The sequence below is a fragment of the Lethenteron reissneri genome, chromosome 60, assembly GCF_015708825.2.
Source record: "Lethenteron reissneri isolate LAM-NWPU_2019-01 chromosome 60, ASM1570882v1, whole genome shotgun sequence".
Taxonomy (NCBI): Eukaryota; Metazoa; Chordata; class Hyperoartia; order Petromyzontiformes; family Petromyzontidae; genus Lethenteron; species Lethenteron reissneri.
Genome location: NC_083838.1, coordinates 9,586,229 through 9,612,396, shown reverse-complemented (window position 1 = coordinate 9,612,396; position 26,168 = coordinate 9,586,229). Strand labels below are relative to the sequence as shown.

At 49.7% G+C, this 26,168-nt stretch overlaps 1 protein-coding gene across 2 annotated transcripts; it reads left to right on the top strand.

The window, feature by feature from the left end:
- The first annotated feature begins 6,417 nt into the window (after positions 1-6,417).
- Positions 6,418-10,866, top strand: LOC133357817 (uncharacterized). 2 transcript variants are annotated; one of them, XM_061575957.1, is made up of 3 exons: positions 6,418-7,185; positions 8,609-8,884; positions 9,384-10,866. In XM_061575957.1, the coding sequence occupies exon 3, from the start codon at positions 9,433-9,435 to the stop codon at positions 10,645-10,647; it is 1,215 nt and encodes a 404-aa protein (XP_061431941.1). In that variant the 5' UTR covers positions 6,418-7,185; positions 8,609-8,884; positions 9,384-9,432; the 3' UTR covers positions 10,648-10,866. Both variants share the same exon structure in this region, with proteins under 2 accessions (XP_061431941.1, XP_061431942.1).
- Positions 10,867-26,168: the final 15,302 nt, after the last annotated feature.

Genomic DNA, 26,168 nt, shown 5'->3' with positions numbered 1-26,168 from the left:
GGGGGGGGGGGCGGGGGGTATCGGGGGGGCGGGGGGTATGGGGGGGGGCGGGGGGTATGGGGGGGCGGGGGGTATGGGGGGGGCGGGGGGTATGGGGGGGGCGGGGGGTATGGGGGGGGCGGGGGGTATGGGGGGGCGGGGGGTATGGGGGGGGAAGGGGTATGGGGGGGGCGGGGGGTATGGGGGGGGCGGGGGGTATGGGAGGGGGAGGGGGTATGGGGGGGGCGGGGGGTATGGGGGGGGGGCGGGGGGTATGGGGGGGTGGAGGGTATGGGGGGGGCGGGGGGTATGGGGGGGGGGGGGGTATGGGGGGCGCGGGGGGTATGGGGGGGGGAGGGGGTGCGGGGGGTATGGGGGGGGGCGGGGGGTATGGGGGGGGCGGGGGGTATGGGGGGGGCGGGGAGGGGGTATGGGGGGGCGGGGGGTATGGGGGGGGCGGGGGGTATGGGGGGGGCGGGGGGTATGGGGGGGGGCGGGGGGTATGGGGGGGGGGCGGGGGGTATGGGGGGGGTATGGGGGGGGGGGGCTTACGGGCTGTTGCGTCACGAGGGCGTGCTCACCGGGCCCCGCGGCGACTCTGGAGGAGGTGAGGAGCTGTGGGTGAATGGTGATGTGAGTGGTGAGGACGTGTGTGTGTCTGTGTAGTGTACTGGCAGGAGGAATGGTGGTGTTAGTGGTGTTACTGATAGTGGTGGTGTGTTGTGAGTGGTGACAATGTGAGTTCATGTCAGAATCAGATATTTATACTGGAGGAGTTGATGAGCTATACAGCTTTTTCTCACAGATGTGCAGGGTTGGTGGGTGAATGGTTATGATGTAGCTCGTGTTGATGATGTGAGTTTCTTGTTAATGATGTGGGTCCGTGTTAATGATGTGGGTTTTGTGTTGATGATGTTGGTTAACGGTGAGGATGAGTCTGTGATGTGACGTGACTCGTGTTGGAACCCTGTGTGACCCTCGCCTCGTCTCCCGCTCTCCACGCAGAGACCCGGACCGTGTTGAGAGACGCCGCGAGTTCTGTGCACCCTGCACTGTACGTACGTGTACCAGTCGGGGAGCGGGCAGTATTATTGCGGGTGAACACCACGCTGCCCTCCAAGTTCGACTCCCGTCACGGCCACCAACACTGCTGACGATTACCTCAGCCGCTCCTGGGCCTCCCCGTGTAGCCGTAGCGAGCAGCCCAGCCCCCGATGAAGGCCGGCACGGCCACGCGACACCAGTGTTGGTGGCCGTGAGCGGGAATCGAACCCCTGGGTGGCAAGGTTCGTAGCGAAGCGCGCTAATCACTACACTACCGCACACACACAGACACACACAAACACACAGACACACACAGACACACAACAACAACCGCCATTCGCCACTAAGTGGCGGTGACGTCACCACGACGCTTGTGCCAGGCCATGTGCACCTTGAGGCCACGTGAAGTGTCGAACGCCCGCTGGCAGGAGGTCATGGGGCAGACCCAGGTGCCACGGTTCGACTGACTGAGATGACTGAGATGGCTGCCTGATGCACCACCTGTGCCCCCTACTGTGCCAACTTGCTGTGCTTTAGCCACCCGGCACTCCGCTCGTTGTTGTGAGCGTCGCTCCTCCGTCCTTCGTTGGTGTTGGAGGGCAACTGCCTCCAACTGCCCAGTAGCGTCCTTCACGAGCCTCCTCCACTGAGGCCGATCTTGACACCGCTGGTACCACACTGTAAAAAATGTGACACATTGTTACTTTAAAAAAATTATGGCAACAAAGTGACACGTAATATAATTGAGTAGATTTTAAGCACTACAACTTTGAATAAAAAGTGTTGAATAAATTAACTAAAAAATAATAATAAAAATAAGTACATGGTAATAAAAGCAACAGTTACAATGTGTTGGATTTAGTAATATGATTCCAAATGATGAGTTATATAGCCTAAAAAAATTGTGTAAATCCAAATAGATTTTACAAGGAAAATAATTTATATTTACTTAATATCTGAGCAATGGTAATTTAGATTTACTAAATATCTGGTGGAATCTGATTAATATTTATTAATGATCTGGGTGAAATTGATTTACATTTACTAATTGTCTGGGTGAAATTGATATAAGCTTATTAAATATCTGGATCAAAATGATTTGGATTTACTAAATAAAATACTTATATTGAATGTCTGTTGCCATAACTTTTCTATTTCTAATACACCCAATATCGTGCCTTCGTGGTGCCACAATTCACTTACGTTAAGTCAACCGATCACCATGAAAGAGATAAGAACCATGAAAAGGAACAGCAGGTTAACATTTATTCGTGCAATTTTGTCTCAACATGTTTATCCAACATATTACAAGTACAAAACAAAGACAGAAATCATGTATGTGTACAATAGGGATACAATACTGGAGGTATTTATAATTTGTGGGCATTACAGGCACAGATTACTTTTTTGGATGTGATTCAAGGTTTAGTCTTTTTAACGCATTTAAATTACGACAATGTTTTTAAAAAAATCTGTAAAAAAACTTCATATGATTTCTTTTTTACATGCGCAAATTGAAATCCTAAGGGCCAATATGTTTTTCAAACAGCTAAAAGAGATTAAAACATCACGTGAATTGACTTGCATCCCTGTAATTATACTAGTAGCCATAATCCACAATCCGGGTGGACCTATCTTTTTTAACATGCATAATTACAGTAAAAGCATGGCTTTCTACAAGTAAACTAGCACCGCCTACAGATGTTCTATGCATCTTACATCTATTCCTTTAGAACAAACACTTGCAATGGCCTAGGTCAGCGTCACATCAGAAGAAAGCACAATGTTAGAACACCCAAGAAACATTAAACAAAATAAAGATAGCTTTCAATAACAAATCAGTGCATTCTCTGATAGCCTATCCGATGTATAGGCCTATAACGCAGAACTTTGACAGTCAGACTCAGTTATTAACTCGTTAAGCTCAGTCAAACTGAAGTACTTCTTCTTGGTGACAATCTGAAACACATGCTAGTTCCCTTGGGACTATGCCTTCCAAAAGGTCATGTATGTAGTACATCTGGTGGGTACCCAGACTCAAAATGAAAGTGATTAATTTATCAGTCAATGGACACGACCGCTTTACGCCAAAGCAATGAGTAACATTTGGATTTTCTCTCAGTTTTACATGCAAACTATGTTCCTTCTTTGTCCGAGGTGGAAACCCTCCGGTCCGCACTTCGTGTGTCTGGTACTCTGAAGAATGTCCAAGACAAATCTACAGATGTACGGCCCCGTGAAACATTCAACTAGTCCACTGATAGAATGTGCATCGAGATTGTCAGCTACAACACAATGTACTGTCCCTTTAATGTTTTTTCCAACACTGGAAATGAAAATCCTTCCTGTTCTAGAATGACAAGATCCTTCAAGAGTGGTTCCAAAACTGCTCTGTATTCAAACTGTTTGACATCAACAGCTTTGCAAAGTAAAGCTAGGCGTATTGACGTTAATGCAGATTGCAACTTTGTTAGAACATTTGCCAAAACCCAATAAACAGCTGTTATTTTGTGTTTTTTTTCTCGAAGTTCCTAGTGGGTTACACACTTCAAAGTCGTCAACGTAAAGGATTATAGACAGTCTTGTTTCTTCCCCAGCATAAAATACGTTTTGCTTGAAGGATTTTCCATCAAAAATTGACTTAATATATCCAGTACTATTTGATTTTCTGGATAAAATTATTTCTGCAATGTCTTCATTCTTCAAGACTTCCTGCAAAGTCTGGAGAATAGGCACATATTGAAAGGTCTTGTTCTTTTCAGTATCAATAATATATTCAATGCTATCAACACACTGGAAATGCACCTTAAACTACTTTCTTCTCTTAAAAGCCGAACCAAGTGGACCACCTGCTCCAAGTGCTGTACTAATGGGATGGAAGTTGCACAACTGCTGACAATTCAGTTACGATGGCCTGGTCAAAATGCATTTATTTACCTTCAATGTTGAATCTAGTATGTTTCTAACAACTGCAACTGATACTGAAGATGAAATGAACTGAAGGTCTTCAACCAAGGCATCAATGCACTTCACTGAGGCATTATAGATGGTTTCTAGCTTCAGCAGAAGTGAGCCAATTCTTTGAAGAACTAAGTATGATGCACTTTCCTGATCACAATCTAAACTAGTGCCCTCACCATCATTGGCCTCTGGTAAATCAGAATGGTCAACAGTCTGATTATGGCGACTCTCATACACATCTTTCTTAAAATCACTCAAAGAATAGGATTTGTGTATTTTGCTTTTGTGTTTTAGAAATGTATTGTATATATTTGTCTGAAAGCTGCATCCTTCAAATACACAAAAGACAGTTTTGTGGCTCTTCAGATGATTTCCAATATGCTGAAAGTAGTCCTTCTCTATAGAACAACAAGCATTGCAAACTAAACACTTAAAAGCAGAGATGTTTCCTGACCGTAGACTTTCTTCATCTGAATGGTATCTGGACAAATGTGTGCGAAGGGCACTCTGCGTTTTAAATGTGCAAGGGCAACTGTCATATAGGCATGGCTGGGATTGCCCACGACCAAATGTTGCGTGTTGTAGTCTGTAATGCTTTAGTAGATATCCCTTTTGTGGCAGACAAAGACTTGCAGATCTTACACTTCCATTCCATAAGCAAAAACCTGAGGCAGACAAAGGTCCATGTATCAGATGCAAGGCCACCAGGTCTCTAATCACATGAGGACAATAGAATCGCATTTACAAGATAATTCTTTATTATTTTTAATATTCAAATTTTCATGCTCAAATTTAGCACATCAACTTCTTGTCACTCACATCATCTAGCTAGCTAGCAACTACACAACAAGCTAGCCACAACGTAAAGGTGACGCTAACTGACTGGTGGCAAGCTAGCTAACGTTAGCATACTGTACGTACATCAACACCAAGATAAAATATACTGGAGGTGTAACGGCAGGTACGGGACTTTTGGTTCGGTACACGCTGTGATCCGAATGAATATAGTCTAGTTTTAATCACGCATGTTACTTTTTCCGTGTGCGGAACAAAAATTATAGTCTCGTGCTTTTAGTCGAATCAGACTGACTTCCAAAGGCCTAACGTTGTGCTAGTTAATTCTGATATACGTTACAGCCAGTTAAATTGGCATGCTGGTAACATGCAGTAACATAAAACAATGTTCAACTGGTACCACACCTTTGTTAAAAAATTGTTCGCTAAAATAATAAAACATGTCTTACCTTTGGGAGAACGGCGGTCCCTGAAACGTGTCTGTTGAAGAAGATGGTTGACGTGCACGTGGCGCGAAAAAATGCCTCGAGTTTGGGCGGGAGTGTAACGTTATCAAATTCAAAAACCTCCCGGTTAGTAAAATTAATCAATTTTTGGCATTTTTGACTTTCCTGATAAAATACAATTAAATTCTACTCAGTTATTGATGGCTGATTTTATTTGAACAAAACTGAGTAAAATACAATTAATAACTAATAGAAATGTGTTGAATTCAGCTCAATGTGATTCTAAACTACACATAGTCATTATTTTTATGTATAGGCTACTCCTATATATTTACTAAACATTAATTAACCCCAGTCTCGGTTTTTACAGTGCAGTCATCGACAAGTCCACTCAGCTCCACGTCCTCCTGTACCACATCACTCCATCTCTTCTCTAGCCCGTGCTGTGCCCGTTTAGCCCCCTCAATCCGGCCAAACAAAAGCTGTTTAGGCATGCGGTGGCTGGGCATGCGGGCTACATGACCCAGCCAACGCAGCCTTGCCTGCCGGAGGAGCTCACCGATGGGACTTTGCCCAGATCTTTCAAGGATTTGTGAGCTCCTCACACAATCCAGCCTGGTTAAACCCAGGATGGATCGTAGGCAGGCCAGCCTAAATGTTTCCAACCGGCAAAGATGCTCCATTAGGGTGGTCCACGTTTCGCAAGCGTAGAGAAGGGAGGGAATGACTGTGGCCGAGAAAACCTGAAGCTTCGTGCGGAGCGACAGACCAGGCAGCTTCCACACAGCGTTACGCAACCGATGAAAAGATATTGCCACTTGACTGATTCGGAGTGAGACCTCTGCTGTTACACTGGAGCCGGTCATAAGCATACTGCCCAGGTGTGGGAAACTCTCCACTCTCTCCACTACTGCCCCATCACTGTCCGGCAAAACAACCCCCTACCTCCTCGCGGTGCCGGATGGGCAACACTGTCGTGGACAGTGCTGTGGGGGGAGAGCCAATGCCCATTGGCCTCTCCCCTCATGGCATCTGTGACCACCACAGTGGCTAAACGGGGGCTCTGGACGGGTGCGATGGGCTGGTAACCCCTCCACCTTCAATTTATTACCACGAAACTACGAATTAAACATAAATATGTAACTAATAAGCTTGTGCCGGAGGCCCCAGGGGGACAGGCGTCTATAACATCTCCTGGCCAAACCCCAATTGGCGGAGCCAGGAGATTAAATCTTCACCCTCGGGGCTCCTCCAGAAACAACGAAAGCCACTATGGATGGTCACGTGGAATGTTCGAACGCTCACTGCGGAGGAGAGGCTGCCACTCCTTTGTCAGGAGCTGGATCGGTACCGCACACACACACACAGACATACAGACACACAGATGAGACACAACATACATCCGTCCTCGGGCCGTGACGTCATATCCGCTTCCGCCCAGTGTGCCGTTGGAGCCACGCTGCGAGCTGCGTGCTGAGGAGCGCCTCTCTGCACGAAGCCTCCTGGAGCCTCTCCCGGAGCAGTCACCATGGAGGCTCATGGGCTGCACAGTACCTCACGCACCCTCGTGGCGCTGCTCGTGACGAGCTACGCGTTCCTCACGTCTGGGCTCACGGAGGAGAATTTCTCCCCGAACTGGCTGGTTAACCTGGGGGGAGCCTGGGAGGTCCAACCGCCACAGGCCGGGCAGCCTCTACCTCTCGCCAAAGCGACCGTGGCTGTCCACATCAGCGACCGGCTCGCAGATCACGAAGCCAAGAGGGAGCCTCGAGTCGCTTCCTCTCCCAGCCATGGCGTGGAGGTTCCCCAAGGAGGAGGAGGAGAAGACGACGACCCAGCTCCCTTAGGGTGGAAGACCTTCATGGAGATGCTGCACAGCAGGCCGGTGGCCATCGCCTACGAGGTGGCGAGTGCAGGGATCGCCCTCCTCAGCCTCGGAGTGTGGCTGAAGAATGCAGTGGTGAGTGCCAGCTTCACGATTACACAGACCATAGCGTGGCACCGCAACAGACACCACACGCAGAGCCACCACACGCAGAGACGTATCACGCGTACAGATCACTCGCGTAGATATAAGAATCTCACTCGCATATGTAGTAGGTTCAATGAGACGTAGACGACGTAGTCGGAGGCACACTTATTTATTATAATGTTTCACTCAGCACAGGCCAATGTATACAACACTCGAAGGGGTAACGGCCCCTTCACCCGTCTAACAGGGAGACCCCATTAACTCTAGCCCGGATAGCCTACTCCCAGGTCCTCCACTCGAGAGCTAGGGGAGGCTAGCTGATCCAGCTCTGGCCAAGCTAGGATCACGGCACCCTTAGCCACCAGACCGGCTCTTATAAGAGCATAGGCTCTGGGCTCTCAGGGCCACGCCACTGGCTTGCCCTGGTCGGTCCTTAGAAGGACAGCGATCCAGGGGAGTCCCAGGGCCTATCTAGCCGGTCTTCACTCTTCACTAGTTAGGCTGAATACTGAACCCCGTGCCCACCGGCTCACCGCCTTATATAGCAACTCCCCCACGAGGGGTGGGGCCGTGGGAGATCACAGCGCCGTTACAGCCCCCCAGGGCTAACCGATGCGGACGTGAATATAAGCATCCTTCCGCGTGCGGGCATAACCACCCCTCGTGTGTTTGTTCACCCTCCCGTAACACCCCTACACATACACCACACACACAAGTATATATGACATCCACACACACATCCTAGACAAAGTCGCAAACACCTTGCTCAATTAATTATGCTTAAATATTATCCACTGCAACTTTAAGGGTGTTTTTTGTTACTGGCAGTGTGGCATTTGGGACATGTGGACTCAGCTGTCCTTGTGCGGCGTTGGTGAGTTGCCCTGGTGCGGACAGAACTATTTCCCCAGCCAGTAGAGTCAGAATAATACTATTTATTTATGGTTGAGGAATCCGATGAGCTATGAAGCTCTTTTTCACAGATGTCCAGTCGGGGCTGGTAAGAACATTACAATAACAAATACTACAAAAACATGATAATAGTGCAAAGTACATGAAAGGTTAACAAATCACCCAAAAACAAACAAATAAAACTAAACCACCCCCATCATATAAAGCCCACTGAGGTACTAACTTATTTTTCAGACGGAACCTGGTCACAAATGATAGATCAACAAAGTGACATCATTTGGACATTCATAGCAGCAAAATAATCAAAATTATCGAAATAAATGTTTCTAAATGTGGAGGGAAAAACCAGAGGATCAAACTACGCAGGGCCATGGCACGTGACCAATGACTTTTGTTTATTGCCGAGAATCCAGCTGTTAGTCAAGGCTGAACTAAAGAGAGGGAAAGATACTTGTTGTCGTGCTGTACATTACAAATACTTGTGCAATGTTTTCAACAGTGGCGTCCGCGACCTCCTGCCATGCCAGCGATGGCCGTCCACACCACCAACCTCCCGAAACAAAAGGCTCGGTCGAACTTGGCCGAAATGGTACCTCAAGCAGCTTCTTCTTTAGGCTGTTGGATGACGGTTCCGCAAGATGGAGAATACCCGTCTCCCTCAAGGTGGACGACCTTGATGAAGATGCTGCACAGTGGGCCGGTGGCCATCACTTACCACGTGGAGAGCACGGGGATCACCATTACCAGCCTAAGAGTCTGGCGGAAGAATCAACTGGTAAGAGAGAGAGAGTGTGCTGGCTTCATTGTCACATAGAGAATCAGCAGGACACCACAACAGACACACACAGAGACACCACACCCAGAGAGGCATCGTGGATATAGATCACTCAGGCAAATGTCATAATCTCACATGCATATATGACACAAATCAGAATCAGAATATTTATACTGGAGGAATCCGATGAGCTATTAAGCTATTTTTCACAGATGTCCAGGAGAGGCAGGTTAGAACGTTACAACACCAAACAATAAAAAATCACACTCACACCCTCGACAAAGTCGCACACATTTATTACAAGCACACACATTGTTCATGCTGTGGATTACAAATAGTTGTCCGATATTTGCGACTGAAAGGCAAGTACAACACCCGTGTTCAATCAATGGTGGTGGTGTGGTAGATGGCAAGTGAAAAAAAATATTTGAGTGGATGTGACCAACAGGGGAAGAAGGAGACTGCAATCTCTTGCCTCTCATACTGATTTTGTTTCCAGTTTTAAACAGAAGTCATCGCAACGTGGACGAGTTTATCGAAGCCGCCACATGAGAGGATCCATGTGGAAATTGGCTCGGGGCAAGCGCCACCCCATGAAAATCAAGAGGACTCACAGATCCCTCAAGACTCAGCTGGATGGCTGCTCCATGATGAATAGCTCACCAACACTTAACAGCGCACCCACCAACAGCACCACTCCTACCAACACCAGCACTCCTACCAACAGCACCACTCCTACCAACACCACCATGACAAACCCCACCCCGACCAACATTGCTATCTCGACTAACACCATCACACTTTCAAATACCACCACCTCTACCAATACTACCCTGACTAACACCACCACCTCTTCCACCCCTACAAACCCTACCAACAACATCTTCTCCACCTTCACCACCACCAGGACCGACACCATTACCCCAGCTGAGCGTGAGTGGTGTCACCTCATGATCATGGCCCGCACCAATGCCCGCTGCACTACAATAAGCTCAATTATCCCTACCAGCTCAACCACCAACTCCCCCGCTCCTACCAACTCCACCACCTCGACCAATCCCACGCCTATCAACATTACCTCCTCTACCCTCACTACCACTCCCAGCCACATCACCCCAGCTGAGCATGTGTCCAGCCTCATGATCATGAGGGAAAAGAGATCACTCTTCATGGCCCGGATCAATGCCTGCTCCACCACTCCTACCAACTCCACCACCTCTACCAACCACACACCTACTAACACTACCTCCTCTACTAACCCAACCCTGACCAACATCACTTCCTCTACCCTCACCACCACTCCTTCCCACATCATCACCCCAGCTGAGCGTGAGTCCCGCCTCGTGATCATGAGGGCAAAGAGACCACTCTTCATGGCCCGGATCAATGCCTGCTCCACCACTCCTCCCAACTCCACCACCTTTAGAATCCGCACACCTACCAACACTACCACCCCTCCCAACACCGCTACCCTGACCAAACGCAACTACTCCGACGAACACCACCACTCCTACCAAAACCAACCCTATCAACGCCAACCCTATCAACACCAACCCTACCAACACCATTATTCTTACTACTACCCCTACCAACACCAACCCTACCAGCACCAATCCTACCAACACAATGACTCCTACCAATACGACCACCCCAACCGACACCATCACTCTTCCCAACAACAGTCCTATCAATGTTACCTATCCTACAAACGCCAACTCTATAAACACCTTGACCCCTACCAACACCACCACCACCCCAAATAAGAAATAATACAAAATAAATAACATTACAACATCGCTGCACCCTTTGCATGTTAGCGTGCTGCGCTACGAAGCCGGCGACCGGAGTTAAATTTCCGCTCATGGCCAACACCAGTGATCGACTCAGTCTCAAATTAGTGCCTGGTACTCATTTAGCTGAGGCTACCTCGCATGCCAGTCTGTTAAATCTTTACGGGGGATCTTTGTCTTTGACATATCTGTGGGCTAGAGTGTAGCTTGATTTATTGTTCATGTGAGGGATGCGCTTTGCCTGCAGCCGCCACTACATCTCCGCTCATGTGTGTTTAGCCGTGTCAGTGACGCGCCACGATGTCGCTACTGCTGCTGTCACTGTCACGACCCGGTCGGTGCAGGGTGCTCTGGGACGAAATAAAAAAGTGGCACGAGGATTATCGCTGCTACTTCAGCAGATCAAGAACGGTTCTCATGGAGTCATCAAAATGCACCTGAAATCACAGCTGACCATCTCAATCACATCTGTGAAATGTCAACGGTGGTGTCCGTTGCCCCTGCTGTGAGTGGTGGAGATGTCCTTGAGCAGTGGTGATGTCCCTGAGTGGCGGTGGAGATGTCCCTGAATATTGGTGGAGTCTGTACAACGCGGCTGCTGTATTCGTGATTAAAGAACCTGAGCCGAGCGTGCTTGGTGGAGCTCAGCAGAAGGTGATGAGCCGGAGGTGTGAACTGAAAGTTCGAGCTCAAGGCGTGAGCTCAAGGTGTGAGCTCGAGGTATAAGCTGGTGATGCGGTCTGGAGGTGAGCACGCGGTGTCCCTGTGCTCACAAGCGTGGTGCGGGAGGTGGCCCGAACTAAACTTTTTATTTACCAGGTAAGGCCCACTGGTCCAATAGCTCTTTTTCAGAAGCTACCTGGTCACAAATAATATCTCAATGAAGTGGCTCATCATCTGAAAATGTCAAATACTAGAAACGTATGTTTCTCAATGTGGAGGGGAAAACCAGAGGAGCCGTAGAAGAATCTACGCGACCACGGAGAAAACACGCAAACTCCAAATATACAGGTGTCGGGGTCGGAATCGAACCCACGTCTCCCTGTATACCAGGCGAGGTAGTTGACATCTCTCAATAACTGCCTCCTCATAGCCGTATCTCCACAAAAACAATGCGAGTGGTTCTACTCATCCCGTCAGCCTTCTGAGAGTAGATCTCAGCAGCATCATTGATTCAACACAAGCAGCATCCTGGTGAGGATTGGACACTTGGTGACTAATCAGCAGTCAGGCTTGCTTGAACCAACACTGATGAATTGCCAGGTCCTCTTGGCAGGGACCCACTCTGATAGACATGGATCAAGTTCAGCAAATAACTCTGTCACGCACTGGCTCGAGCCTGGCCCTGCGGATGTCACTGGAGTGCACGGATACACGGCACCCTCTCCTGGGTGAATCTCTGGCTGCGATGGCAGTGGCGCACGAACACAATCCCGAATTAAACAAAATCAACACATTCGTTAATAACCCGGCGGCCTTTAAAGAAGAACACATACAGGCGACGCTTCGGACAATGGCCTTCCTGTCCAAGCCGGCAGCTCGCCACTTCAACAGTTGGGACGACTGCCCCGAGTGTCGGTGCGTGGCCTCTACCCGCGGCCTCTGCTCATGGTGGAGGTGGCAATGAGACCAAAACCTCATGAGCTAAATGACCTAAGGGGCTGTCCATAAATGACGTCACGCGATTTTGGACGACTTTTGACCCCACCCTCCCTCGTCACACGGCGTCACGAAAAGTCAGACCCCCCCCCCTCAAATATGACGTCACAAAGCTCTGCCCCCCATCCCCCCACAAAAAATAAAACACGCTTCAAATAGCTTTAAAGTATTGTCATTGTAGTGCGTATTTAATGTGCCACTGCACTATGATGTTGTAGGATAAAACATTTATTAAAAGTATATTTAATTAAGTAGAACGTGTTGACTATATTTATTTAAAGTTACGCATTTTGATGTGACGTCACATTTCTCAACCCCCCCCCCTCGTCACACATCGTCACAAATGTCTGACTCCCCCCCCCCCCTAGGTGCGTGACGTAATTCAAGGACGTCCTCTAAATAACCTAACCAACATGGACGTCCTCTAAATAACCTAACCAACATGGACGTCCTCTAAATAACCTAACCAACATGGACGTCCTCTAAATCAGTGCTCCCCAACCTTTTTGGCACCAGGGACCGGTGTCATGGAAGACAATTTTTTCACGGACGGGGGGGGGGGGGTCATGATTGGGTCTTTCCCCCTTTTCAAAGAAGCTGACTGAGACAAGTGCGCAGTGCGGGAAAGAGGCGCTCACCTCTTGCTGTGCGGCTCGGTTCCTAACAGGCCACGGACCGGTACTGGTCAGCGGCCCGGGGGTTGGGGACCCCTGCTCGTCTCAATGAGCTCACCAACACGGACGCCCGATCAGTAATCTCCACCGCCGCCGTGTGGCCACGTGGTACAACTGCAGTGCCACAGTGCGGGCGAGGCAGCTGCGGCACTCTGCGCTGTCTTCGCCGAGGGGGTCCGAGGGGGGTTGGGGGGGGGCTCTGGGGTGCATCCCGGGGGGGTCAGGAGGGGTGCGGGCACCTCATCGCGTGCCGCTTTCAGATGCGCTTCTGCGGCCATCGCTCTTCCTTCCGATATTTGGAAGCCATTGGAGCTCTGCACTTTTAAATGTCTTTGACAACCCATTTCTTTAGAACTGCTTTTTGTGTTTAGTTTGTTGTTCTTCACCAGCAGCCAGCACCTCCGATTATCGCGGTTGGCTACGTACGGTGCGATAGAAGTTCAACATACATGTTGTATGTTAGTGCTGTATGTTGTGCATTGGTGTTGCAGCCAGCCAGAAACCGGCGCGACCAACAATATCCCCAAGCTCTGTGGTCCTACATTGGGATAATTTGTCGATACCGCGTTGGCAGTGGTGCACAAATAAAACTCACTGAACACATTCGTTAATACCACGGCTGCCTTAAGAGGAAAATATATCATGGGCGATGTTTGAAGCAATGGGCCCCATTGCATGGCATATGTTTGCCCAGTTCCATTCAAGAGCGAGTATGCATGTGAGGGGAGAGAACCAACGCGTGCGAGGGGGAAACATTAAATCCCCTCGAGATGGAAATGTCTCCGCTTGCTGCGCTTCCAGACCCTGGATAGGCCAGGAGATGGCGACCTTAGCGACCACGGGGAGTTTCACAACATTTGTGTGGTGATCCACACGTGCACATACACAACACACACACTCACACAGACTCACTCACTCACACAGACTCACTCACTCACACAGACTCACACACTCACACAGACTCACTCACTGACACAGACTCACACTCACACAGACTAACACACTCACACAGACTCACTCCCTCGCACAGACTCACTCACTCACACAGACTCACTCACTCACACAGACTCACTCACTGACACAGACTCACACTCACACAGACTAACACACTCACACAGACTCACTCACTCACACAGACTCACACACTCATAACAGACTCACTCACTCACACAGACTCACACACTCACACAGACTCACTCACTGACACAGACTCACACTCACACAGACTAACACACTCACACAGACTCACTCACTCGCACAGACTCACTCACTCACACAGACTCACTCACTCACACAGACTCACTCACTGACACAGACTCACTCACTCACACAGACTCACATACTCACACAGACTCACTCACTCACACAGACTCACTCACTCACACAGACTCACACACTCACACAGATTCACTCACTCACACAGACTCACACACTCACACAGACTCACACACTCACACAGACTCACACACTCACACAGACTCACTCACACAGACTCACTCACACAGACTCACACACTCACACAGACTCACTCACTCACACAGACTCACACACTCACACAGACTCACTCACTCACACAGACTCACACACTCACACAGACTCACTCACTCACAGACTCACTCACTCACACAGACTCACACACTCACACAGACTCACACTCACACAGACTCACTCACTCACACAGACTCACACACTCACACAGACTCACTCACTCACACAGACTCACACACTCACACAGACTCACTCACTCACAGACTCACTCACTCACACAGACTCACTCACTCACACAGACTCACTCACTCACACAGACTCACTCACTCACACAGACTCACACACTCACACAGACTCACACACTCACACAGACTCACTCACACAGACTCACACACTCACACAGACTCACTCACTCACACAGACTCACTCACTCACACAGACTCACACACTCACACAGACTCACTCACTGACACAGACTCACACTCACACAGACTAACACACTCACACAGACTCACTCACTCACAGACTCACTCACTCACACAGACTCACACACTCACACAGACTCACACACTCACACAGACTCACTCACTCACACAGACTCACACACTCACACAGACTCACTCACTCACACAGACTCACACACTCACACAGACTCACTCACTCACAGACTCACTCACTCACACAGACTCACTCACTCACACAGACTCACTCACTCACACAGACTCACACACTCACACAGACTCACACACTCACACAGACTCACTCACTCACACAGACTCACACACTCACACAGACTCACTCACTCACACAGACTCACACAGACTCACTCACTCACACAGACTCACTCACTCACACAGACTCACACACTCACACAGATTCACTCACTCACACAGACTCACACACTCACACAGACTCACTCACTCACACAGACTCACTCACACAGACTCGCACACTCACACAGACTCACACACTCACACAGAATCACTCACTCACACAGACTCACACAGACTCACTCACTCACACAGACTCACTCACTCACACAGACTCACTCACTGACACAGACTCACACACTCACACACACTCACACAGACTCACACACTCACACAGACTCACACACTCACACAGACTCACTCACTCACACAGACTCACTCACTCACAAAGATCCCCCGTATATCCTGAACAGACTGTTGGGGCAAGTGCTGTTAGCGAGCACCTATGCACGGCACACGAGGGAGTGGGTAGCCAGGACCACGCCCGGCCGCCTTTGTCTCCCTAGTGACGATGTTTACACAAAGCGCCGCGCTAACCGCTGCACCGCCGCTCCCCACTGTTACAGTGCAGCACTGTCCCCAGGTAAGATGGCCGCCCGCCCCCACGTGACTCGGCGCGCGCACTCGGCACGTGGTGTCAGCACCACGTGGTGTCACCCAGCGCGCGCGGTCTCGCGCCGCCATCACTGCTCACGGAGTCGCTGCCGCGTGAGTCTCTGGGCCTCTGTGTGTGAGTCTCTCTGTGTGAGTCTCTCTGTGTGAGTCTCTCTGTGAGAGTCTCTGTGTGAGAGTCTCTGGGTCTCTGTGTGAGAGTCTCTGTGTGTGAGTCTCTCTGTGAGGGTCTCTCTGTGTGAGAGTCTCTGAGTCTCTGGGTGAGAGTCTCTGGGTGAGAGTCTCTGAGTCTCTGTGTGAGAGTCTCTCTGTGTGAGTCTCTGTGTGAGGGTCTCTCTGTGTGAGAGTCTCTGTGTGAGTCTCTGTGTGAGAGTCTCTGGGTGAGAGTCTGTGTGAGTCTCTGTGTGAGAGTCTCTGAGTCTCTGGGTGAGAGTCCCTGGGTCTCTGTGTGAGAGTCTCTGGGTCTCTGTGTGAGAGTCTCTCTGTGTGAGTCTGTGTGTGAGGGTCTCTCTGTGTGAGAGTCTCTGAGTCTCTGGGTGAGAGTCTCTGAGTCTCTGTGTGAGAGTCTCTGGGTCTCTGTGTGAGGGTCTCTGTGTGAGAGTCTCTGGGTGAGAGTCTGTGTGAGTCTCTGTGTGAGAGTCTCTGAGTCTCTGGGTGAGAGTCCCTGGGTCTCTGGGTGAGAGTCCCTGGGTCTCTGTGTGAGAGTCCCTGGGTCTCTGGGTGAGAGTCTCTGGGTCTCTGTGTGAGAGTCTCTGAGTCTCTGGGTGAGAGTCTCTGAGTCTCTGTGTGAGAGTCTGTGTGAGTCTCTGTGTGAGAGTCTCTGGGTCTCTGTGTGAGTGTCTCTGGGTGAGAGTCTCTGGGTCTCTGTGTGAGAGTCTCTGGGTGAGAGTCTCTGAGTCTCTGGGTGAGAGTCTCTGAGTCTCTGGGTGAGAGTCTCTGAGTCTCTGTGTGAGAGTCTCTCTGTGTGAGTCTCTGTGTGAGGGTCTCTCTGTGTGAGAGTCTCTGAGTCTCTGGGTGAGAGTCTCTGAGTCTCTGTGTGAGAGTCTCTGGGTCTCTGTGTGAGAGTCTCTGGGTGAGAGTCTGTGTGAGTCTCTGTGTGAGAGTCTCTGGGTCTCTGTGAGAGTCTCTGGGTGAGAGTCTCTGGGTCTCTGTGTGAGAGTCTCTGAGTCTCTGGGTGAGAGTCTCTGAGTCTCTGTGTGAGAGTCTGTGTGAGTCTCTGTGTGAGAGTCTCTGAGTCTCTGGGTGAGAGTCTCTGGGTCTCTGTGTGAGAGTCTCTGGGTCTCTGTGTGAGAGTCTCTGAGTCTCTGTGTGAGAGTCTCTGGGTGAGAGTCTCTGGGTCTCTGTGTGAGGGTCTCTGTGTGAGTGTCTCTGGGTGAGAGTCTCTGAGTCTCTGGGTGAGAGTCTCTGAGTCTCTGGGTGAGAGTCTCTGGGTCTCTGTGTGAGAGTCTTTGGGTCTCTGTGTGAGAGTCTCTGGGTGAGAGTCTCTGAGTCTCTGGGTGAGAGTCTCTGGGTCTCTGTGTGAGAGTCTCTGGGTGAGAGTCTCTGGGTCTCTGTGTGAGAGTCTCTGGGTGAGAGTCTCTGATTCTCTGGGTGAGAGTCTCTGAGTCTCTGGGTGAGAGTCTCTGGGTCTCTGTGTGAGAGTCTCTGGGTGAGAGTCTCTGAGTCTCTGGGTGAGAGTCTCTGGGTCTCTGTGTGAGAGTCTCTGGGTGTGGGTGAGAGTCTCTGGGTCTCTGTGTGAGGGTCTCTGGGTCTCTGTGTGAGAGTCTCTGGGTCTCTGTGTGAGAGTCTCTGGGTGAGAGTCTCTGAGTCTCTGGGTGAGAGTCTCTGAGTCTCTGGGTGAGAGTCTCTGGGTCTCTGTGTGAGGGTCTCTGGGTCTCTGTGTGAGAGTCTCTGGGTCTCTGTGTGAGGGTCTCTGTATGCGAGTCTCTGTGTCTCTGTGTGAGAGTCTCTGGGTCTCTGTGTGAGAGTCTCTGTGTGAGGGTCTCTGTTTGAGAGTCTCTGGGTCTCTGTGTGAGAGTCTATGGGTCTCTGTGTGAGAGTCTCTGGGTCTCTGTGTGAGGGTCTCTGTGTAAGAGTCTCTGGGTCTCTGTGTGAGGGTCTCTGTGTCATAGTCTCTGGGTCTCTGTGTGAGGGTCTCTGTGTCAGAGTCTCTGGGTCTCTGTGTGAGGGTCTCTGTGTGAGAGTCTCTGGGTCTCTGTGTGAGGGTCTCTGTGTGAGAGTCTCTGGGTCTCTGTGTGAGGGTCTCTGTGTGAGAGTCTCTGGGTGAGAGTCTCTGAGTCTCTGGGTGAGAGTCTCTGAGTCTCTGGGTGAGAGTCTCTGAGTCTCTGGGTGAGAGTCTCTGAGTCTCTGGGTGAGAGTCTCTGGGTCTCTGTGTGAGGGTCTCTGGGTCTCTGTGTGAGAGTCTCTGGGTCTCTGTGTGAGGGTCTCTGTATGCGAGTCTCTGTGTCTCTGTGTGAGAGTCTCTGGGTCTCTGTGTGAGAGTCTCTGGGTCTCTATGTAAGAGTCTCTGGGTCTCTGTGTAAGTCTCTGGGTCTCTGTGTGAGAATCTCTATGTGAGAGTCTCTGGGTCTCTGTGTGAGGGTCTCTGTGTGAGAGTCTCTGGGTCTCTGTGTGAGAGTCTCTGTGTGAGGGTCTCTGTGTGAGAGTATCTGGGTCTCTGTGTGAGAGTCTGGTTCTGGTGCAAGAAACACAAGAATGAAGCCTGCCAATGCCCCCCTCTGCTCCACGTGGCATGGCACTGCAGCAACTCCCCGCCCGTGTGGGCCCGTGCAGTTGCACCGCCTGCACACGCGGCAGGAGACGTGGCCACTGGTGGTGTGCCGCGTGCTCGTAGTTTTAGTGGACTGTATCGTCCTTGCCCGCACAGGAAATCAAAGGTAATTGTTTATAGCACGGCCTACATGCGCGTGCGTTTTGTGTTTTAGTGTTTGTTCTTGCTCCGCACATCAGATTAGCACCATTGGCTACGTACGGTGCGAAAGAAGTTAGTTTAAATTTCTACATCCGTTAAAGGAGTAGATGATGGAAAATGTAAAACTGAAGTCTCGCGTAAGGCAGTGTGGCGCTTACAGAAAGACACGCCTTTAGCTCGTGCAGTTACAGTCGTCTCAAGGAGACGCCACATGAAGATGCGTGAAGGTAATTTAATTTCTGACGGGGAGAAACAGCGGCAACTCGAAATATAAACCATTCTTGGGAGCCTCCCTTAGGTCAGTTCGGCCTTAAATGAGTACTCGGTTCATTGCGAGTGTAGATTCGGGAGACAAAGACGGCTGTGATTCTGCTTACACGACCACTAACAGCACGCTGCTGGCCTTCATAGAGGCTCACTCGCTACGCTTGATGTTCAGAGCTAAAAGTAGCGAATTGAGTCCCCGAAAGAAGATCTGAGCAGGCCATAAAATAAGGGACAATAAACTCAGAATAGTTTTTTACGCTTTTCATCGTCAACGCCTGCTGTTGTATCATTTCATGCGGCATTGGTTCAACACAAGCATGTAAGAATTGTTTCAATACCACCAGGTAAATTAGTTGCTAGATGTACTGTTAATGTATGAAGTTCATAGTTTAAATAAAAGTAATCTAATGTCCGCGATTTTGAATTATCCGCGGCTGTCCTCCCTGTCAGCACGAATAATCGATAATCTACTTTATTAGCTGACGTCCAAAGAAAATCCTAAATGAATGAAAATCAGGTCTACGATTGTCATTCAATTATAGACCTGATTGAATGAAAATCAGGTCTATCGTCATAATTACAGACCCCTTAATCTGTGATGATGACGAGGAGTGGCCGCTTTCAAATGGGAAAAGTCGACGCTGTCTTTGCGCGTCAGGTGCTGCCTTAGCACTTGTTCTGATCCCATGCCTTGGTTGGGATTTTAAAAAATGTCTGTTTCCCAGTGGAGCCTGGGACGCGTCACGCAGCCGCCCCTACCTGCTGCCGGTGTGCGGACACGCGTCTCGTGTGGAGCATGCCTGCAGGACAAAGGCACGCGCACGCGCGGGCTGCGAGTTTGTGTGCCCGACCTGCAAGGTACAGCTACGACAGTCGTATGGCCACGTTGTGTACGAGTGTGTATGTCAGGGTGTTTGTATCTGCCTGCATGTGCACAATAGTGCAGCGGTTAGCGCTACGCTGCGCTACACGAGTTCGATTCCCGCTCATGGCCGCCAACACTGGTGACGATTATATGAACCAGTCCTGGACCTCCCCTAAAGTTGACTCGGCGTCAAATGAGTACCTGGTACAGTGTGTAAACAACGCCACTGGGGAGACAAAGGCGGCCGGGCTTGATGTTGGCCAAACACCCTCTCGTGCCGTGCCGGCCTTCATGGATGCTACTCACTATCGGCACTTGCCCCAACAGTCTGTTAAGGCTACACGGGGGATCTTTGTCTTTTGTATGTGAACGTGTTATCAAAACGCCTCTCGGCTGGTTTCGTGTGAAGTCCTCAGTGGTGTAACTGGGTGCTACTGCAGTGGATAAAACAACCTGCAAATATGAGCCAAAGATTTATTTGTTAACAGTGAAAGCGAAGTTTTTCAGGCATTGTCAAAAACATTTTGCAAGGGACCAGAATGGATGAATCCGAGTCAACGACACAAGATGTCGCTTGCTTCTGTCTGTGATTTGCAGTTACGGGTTTTACACACTCTGCCACGTTTGCAATAGTTTCCTTGTATTTGGCAAGCAATCGGAGAGGGACAAACGGTGATGCCATCTTTTTTGTACGCTTTCTCTTTTTGAAAATGTTGCTGCTTGACATTTTAATGGTACACTACCAAGCTGTCAGTTGAATATGTAGCAGGCTTTCGCGACCAATGTCCATAATCGAGGTTTTTGGGTTAGATTGCGTAAATATAATAAATGTCGTTAATCCCGGCACCACCCAATACGGTCAATTAGTAAGGTTTGTCACGTAACCAAAACATGCCAATTCATGACTAGTACAGCTCATCGTTGGAAAGTAAAGATGTATTAAAATACAGGAAAATATATTGTTATCCGGCATTCTACAATCTGGAATGCTCTTCACTAACCAGCATCTGTCGTAAACGGCAATGCGAATCTTCCTTCATGTACAGACAGTCCACAGGTTGCGAAATATCTGACTTGAGGAAATCTAACCTCATGGGAATGCTTCCATAAATCACGTAACAATAAAACATCGATATGCAGACATTCTTGCGTTAATTACGTAAGCGCAAATATTGCAGCACAGTGAGGTTTGCGGATGAATACCGTGGAGCGAGACGTAAGACGAGGGGCAACCTTACGCCTCGCTTGAGCTCCACGAGGGTTAAGGCATTTATTGTCGTCTTATGTAATTCTTTCATTTCGTAGCATTATGTCATTGCTTGTTTTATATGCTGAGAGCTTGTTTTTCCCCATGTTTCTATTGCTAGTTTTCTTCATTTAAGTTTATTTCATGAGTTTTTTACTGTATGTACTTTATTTAACACGATTCTACTTCAGTTGCTTATGCGCTCAGCCCAGTATCAAGGAGGATATCTGTGTTGTGTCCAGCCCCATGGCAAGGGGGGGGGGGGGGTATCTGTGTTTTGTCCAGCCCCCTGGCAAGGGGGGGTATCTGTGTTGTGTCCAGCCCCGTGGCAAGGGGGTATCTGTGTTGTGTCCAGCCCCGTGGCAAGGGGGGTATCTGTGTTGTGTCCAGCCGCATGGAAAGGGGGGGTATCTGTGTTGTGTCCAGCCCCGTGGCAAGGGGGTATCTGTGTTGTGTCCAGCCACATTGCAAGGGGGGGGGGTATCTGTGTTGTGTCCAGCCCCGTGGCAAGGGGGGTATCTGTGTTGTGTCCAGCCCCGTGGCAAGGGGGGTATCTGTGTTGTGTCCAACCCTGTGGCAAGGGGGGGTATTGGTGTTGTGTCCAGCCCCGTGGCAAAGGGGGTATCTGTGTTGTGTCCAGCCCCGTGGCAAGAGGGGGGTATTGGTGTTGTGTCCAGCCCCGTGGCAAGGGGGGTATCTGTGTTGTGTCCAGCCCCGTGGCAAGGGGGGTATCTGTGTTGTGTCCAGCCCCGTGGCTAGGGGGGGTATCTGTGTTGTGTCTAGCCCCGTGGCTAGGGGCGGTATTGGTGTTTTGCGATGACGCCTACTCACACCTTCGTCTCCTTCGTCAGGTCCCCGGCCTCCTTCTACCTGCAGCCCGACGAAGCGCTTGGAAATTTCCTACCCACGTGAGCATGACCGCTCTCCCCCTCGCCTCTGCGGCCGCTCGGCTCATCTCCGTGTGCGCGATAATGCGTGGTGACATGTTTATTGCATTTCTCTTTTTTTTATACTAACTGCTATAAACTAAACTTTTTTATTTTAAGTGCCCACTGAACTATATAGATATTTTTCAGAAGTGACCTGGCTACTGTAATAAAAGACTTCGTTGGTCACTGTTGGTCTCCTTTGGCCTTTTATTTAGTTTCTTTCTCCGCACCCCGCTGGTCCTGTCCGCGGACCATCGTCGTCTAGCGCGCGCCCCACACGCGCGACCTCATCGGCTCCTCCACTCTTCCTCACACCCCGCTAGTCCTGACAGGGGACCAGCGTCTCCTCGCGCGCGCCCACGCACGCTCCTCCGTTAGCTCCTCCACTCCCGCACTCCGCTGGCCGACGGCGTGCTGAAGGTCCTTCGGCCACGTGGCCGATGGCGCGGATCTCCTCTCGCCACCCAACGTGGCTCAGCCTCTTTACTCCCCAACTCCCCCGATCTCTTCCGAGCTCCCACTTATATCCTCTCCCCCACGTGACCCTGACTCCTCCCCTTCCGGATCGTCAGATACGGCCTTCCCATACTGCCCTGCTGGCTCCACCCCCATTCACCTCGCTTCCAATTGGAGCCGAGGTGAACGGCGGCCCCTCCCACACGCCCCCCATACCGGGCTCCGCCCCCCAATAACCCGGGCCGAGTGATTGGGCCAGAGCCCAGCAGCAAACCCCATTTACGCTCTCATTTCACTACAAATAATAGTTCAACGAAGGGGCTTATGTGCAAATTTTAATTAGCCAAATACTATTAAGGCATCTTGAATCTAAATGTAGAGGGGAAAACTAGAGGACCCAGAGAAAAATCCACGCGACTGCGGAGGGAACATGCAAACTCCAAATTTACAGCAGGCGTCAGGGTCGGGATGGAACCCACGCCCTCCTGTATACCACGCCACCATGACACTATACTGCCAGCCACCGTCCAACATTCACAAGGTTCAGAAATTCCCTTGGCGGCCTGCGGAACACGCTGCAGATAAAGTTATATAGGGCGGGCACAGAGTACCCACAGTTCCCAGTGTCCACCCCCTACCCACAAGCCTCACCCTTCCCTACCCACAAGCCTCGTCCCTCACCACTCCCTTATCACAATCCTCACCCTTCCCTACTCCCTACTCACAAACCTCACCCATCCCCTACCCACAAGCATACAGGCACCACTCGCGTGGGCGCAACGTGCACAGGTGCAATGCAGGCAGGCCCAATACATAGTGGCATTGCTCAAGATTGCTTTATCAGATCCTCAGTAAGTCTGCACTCCAGCTAACATTGTAGATCGCGGCGCAGACAGCCGAGTTACACGGAAGCGCTAGAGTTTGCTCTACACGGAGCGTTAACGGCCCGCCTCCATTCCGAGCATGCGTGGAAGCGTGCTCAGCAGCGTCAAAGCGAGCCGCCGTGAGTTGGGCAAGAACGTTGACAGCCCAGACCATGTGGAACGTGGCTCGTTCAGATGGCGCGGCGAGCTTTCACTCACTCTAGCGGCGTTGTGACTCGTTGGGGCCGCTCCGTGTCAATGACCCGCGGCGGTCTCGACTGTTGCCCAGCCCAGGACTCTGGGCCTCAATAGCCTATGCAGAGCCAACGCCCTCCAAAACGTTGACCTGCAGCATGTTGCGTGGCCGAAAGGGAATTGCTGAATGTTACGAGGAATGTTGGACCAGTGGCTCGTGGTATGGACTAGAGAAACACGTTTTCCATTCATGAAAAATGTAACGTGATCTATTTGGTGTTTGAACATCTTAAGACATGTTTTATTGCCAGAAAGGGTAAAACTTATTGTTATTCTTTATACTTCGATGCTGACAACAAGGTCCCATGACAAGTTAAAAAAACAATTCCACAAATGACTAAACTCCCTAAGTCTTCGTAACAGCCGTGCTTCATTGCTTTGTGTAGCAGCGCCACCGTGTGGATGGAGCCTCATAGCACTTGGAGTGTGGCATTTTTTTTATTGTGTGTGGACATCGCGTTGCGGCCTGTGTGTGCGGGGCGTGCAGGCTGAAGGAAATGCTGGAGGAGCGATTTGGTGGGAAGCCTCGGCCGCTCTACCCTGAGCGGCCGCTCGCGCAGGGCGGCCGCGGCGCTGGTGTCTGGCACCTATCTTGTCGAGGGCTCTGTACAGCACAAACCACTGCACCTGGGCCACGGCCCGAATCCAAAGCCTCCGTTCTGACGGTCAGATTCAGGTCTGTTCCCGTAGTCGAGTTCACGTTAAAATTTATGCTGGGCAATGAGTTGATTGAAACCTAGAGATGTAAAATAGCAGACAGGTCACTTCTGTCACCAGGCCTTTTAGCTGCGTTCCAATCAAGGCTTTTTCTATTTACACACCTCCGATTAGCACAGTTGGCTATGTACGGTGCGAAAGAAGTTCAACATACATATTAATAAGTTTGTTTATCCCAGGAAGGCCTCAGGCTTTCACAACCATTATCCATAATCGAGGTTTTTGGGTTAGACGACGTAAATATGAATGTGTCGTTAAACCCGCCACCGCCAACACAGCCAATTACTGTAGTAAGGTTTGTCACGTAATCAAAACGTGCTAATTCGTTACTAGTTCAGCACACTGGTGTGTTCGACAGTAAACCCCCAACATTTACAATTCAATACTCTTTGGTTCTTTTGGTAAAGTCACGTAGGTATAAAATAAAATTTACAATTCGAGTACGACGTTTTGTCAGTAATTCCAACTCGCATCAACAGGCGATAGCCAGGGTTGTTAAGAGCGAAGCAGGAGGATTTCTCAAGAGATAAATGTGATGTCTCACTTGTGGGGCAATTAGGCCGAAGGCCGGGGGGGGGGGGGGGGAGGTTATAAATGCATATAAATTACAATGGATATCCAATATCGGTTGGGTTATTCATAGGATAATCAACAGACATACATTCACATTATGCATGCACACCATGCATATCCATCCTGCCGTTTTTGGTTGCAAGAAAGACGGGTTTTTTTTATTCCAGCGTTCAGATAGTTGCCCAGTACCAGTTACGTTGCCATGGCGTGTTGTAGGCTGAAGCATTGATGCTAGAGGATGACCGAAACTGAATTTCTGGTTTCGGCCGAAATCGGGTTTGTAGCGCAGCGCGCGAATCGCTACGCAGTCGCTGCCCCCCCCTACATACACACAGGATAAGGACAAAAATCCACCATGTAGCCTGTGAGACTGTAGGGGGCAAGTGCTGTTAGCGAGTACCTATGAAGGCCGGCATGGCACACGAGGGGGTGGGTGGCCAGCACCACGCCATGTTCGTAGCGCTAAGCGCTACACATGCGCGGGTGACATGACAGATGTGACGTCACAGCTCGCTTGCCGTGCAAAATATATGCATTATTGCACCCCCCCCCCCCAAAAAAATAATACCAAAGTGTATGCATGGTGTACAGTATGGAAAGTACCCACATGGCAAATTTAAAGTTTGTTGCATGTCGGGAAGTACGCTAAACATTTTGAACAGACACATTCACACATTTTCATTTTTTATATATAGGTCATGATGCAATGCTACTTTAATAAAAAATGTATCTAGAACTAATCATTCAGAGCCTGCAGTAAGAGTCGTTAAATATCAAATCTTTAGGTGTTACTTAGTGATTATATCTAAACAAACGAATGTTGTAGTTAAGAAATACCAATTTTTCCGCATTCTCGCCCAGCAGGTTGCTGTTTCTTGCATCAGAATCGACTTTAGTGATTAACTGCTCCGTTTATTAAGTTTAATTTTCTACTTCACTCAGATTCGTAATTTTGTTATCACTAATTCGCTACGTAACTATTAACTAACTGAATAACAATATTGTCAGATTTCGATTTAAAGCTTTCGTGACTGCAGGGATTCATCTTCTTGGTTCTTTCGGTAAAGTCACATAGAAGGGAAATAATAAAATAATAAAAATAAAACATAATAAAATAATTCTCACGACGTTTCGGCCACAACGCAAGCAGCTGTCCTCAGGTGAAGAATTCTTCATTTTTTTATTATGTTTTATTTTTATTATTTTATT

Coding starts and splice junctions, on each gene's coding strand:
- LOC133357817 (XM_061575957.1), top strand. CDS start 9,433: ATGAGAGGATCCATGTGGAAATTGGCTCGGGGCAAGCGCCACCCCATG.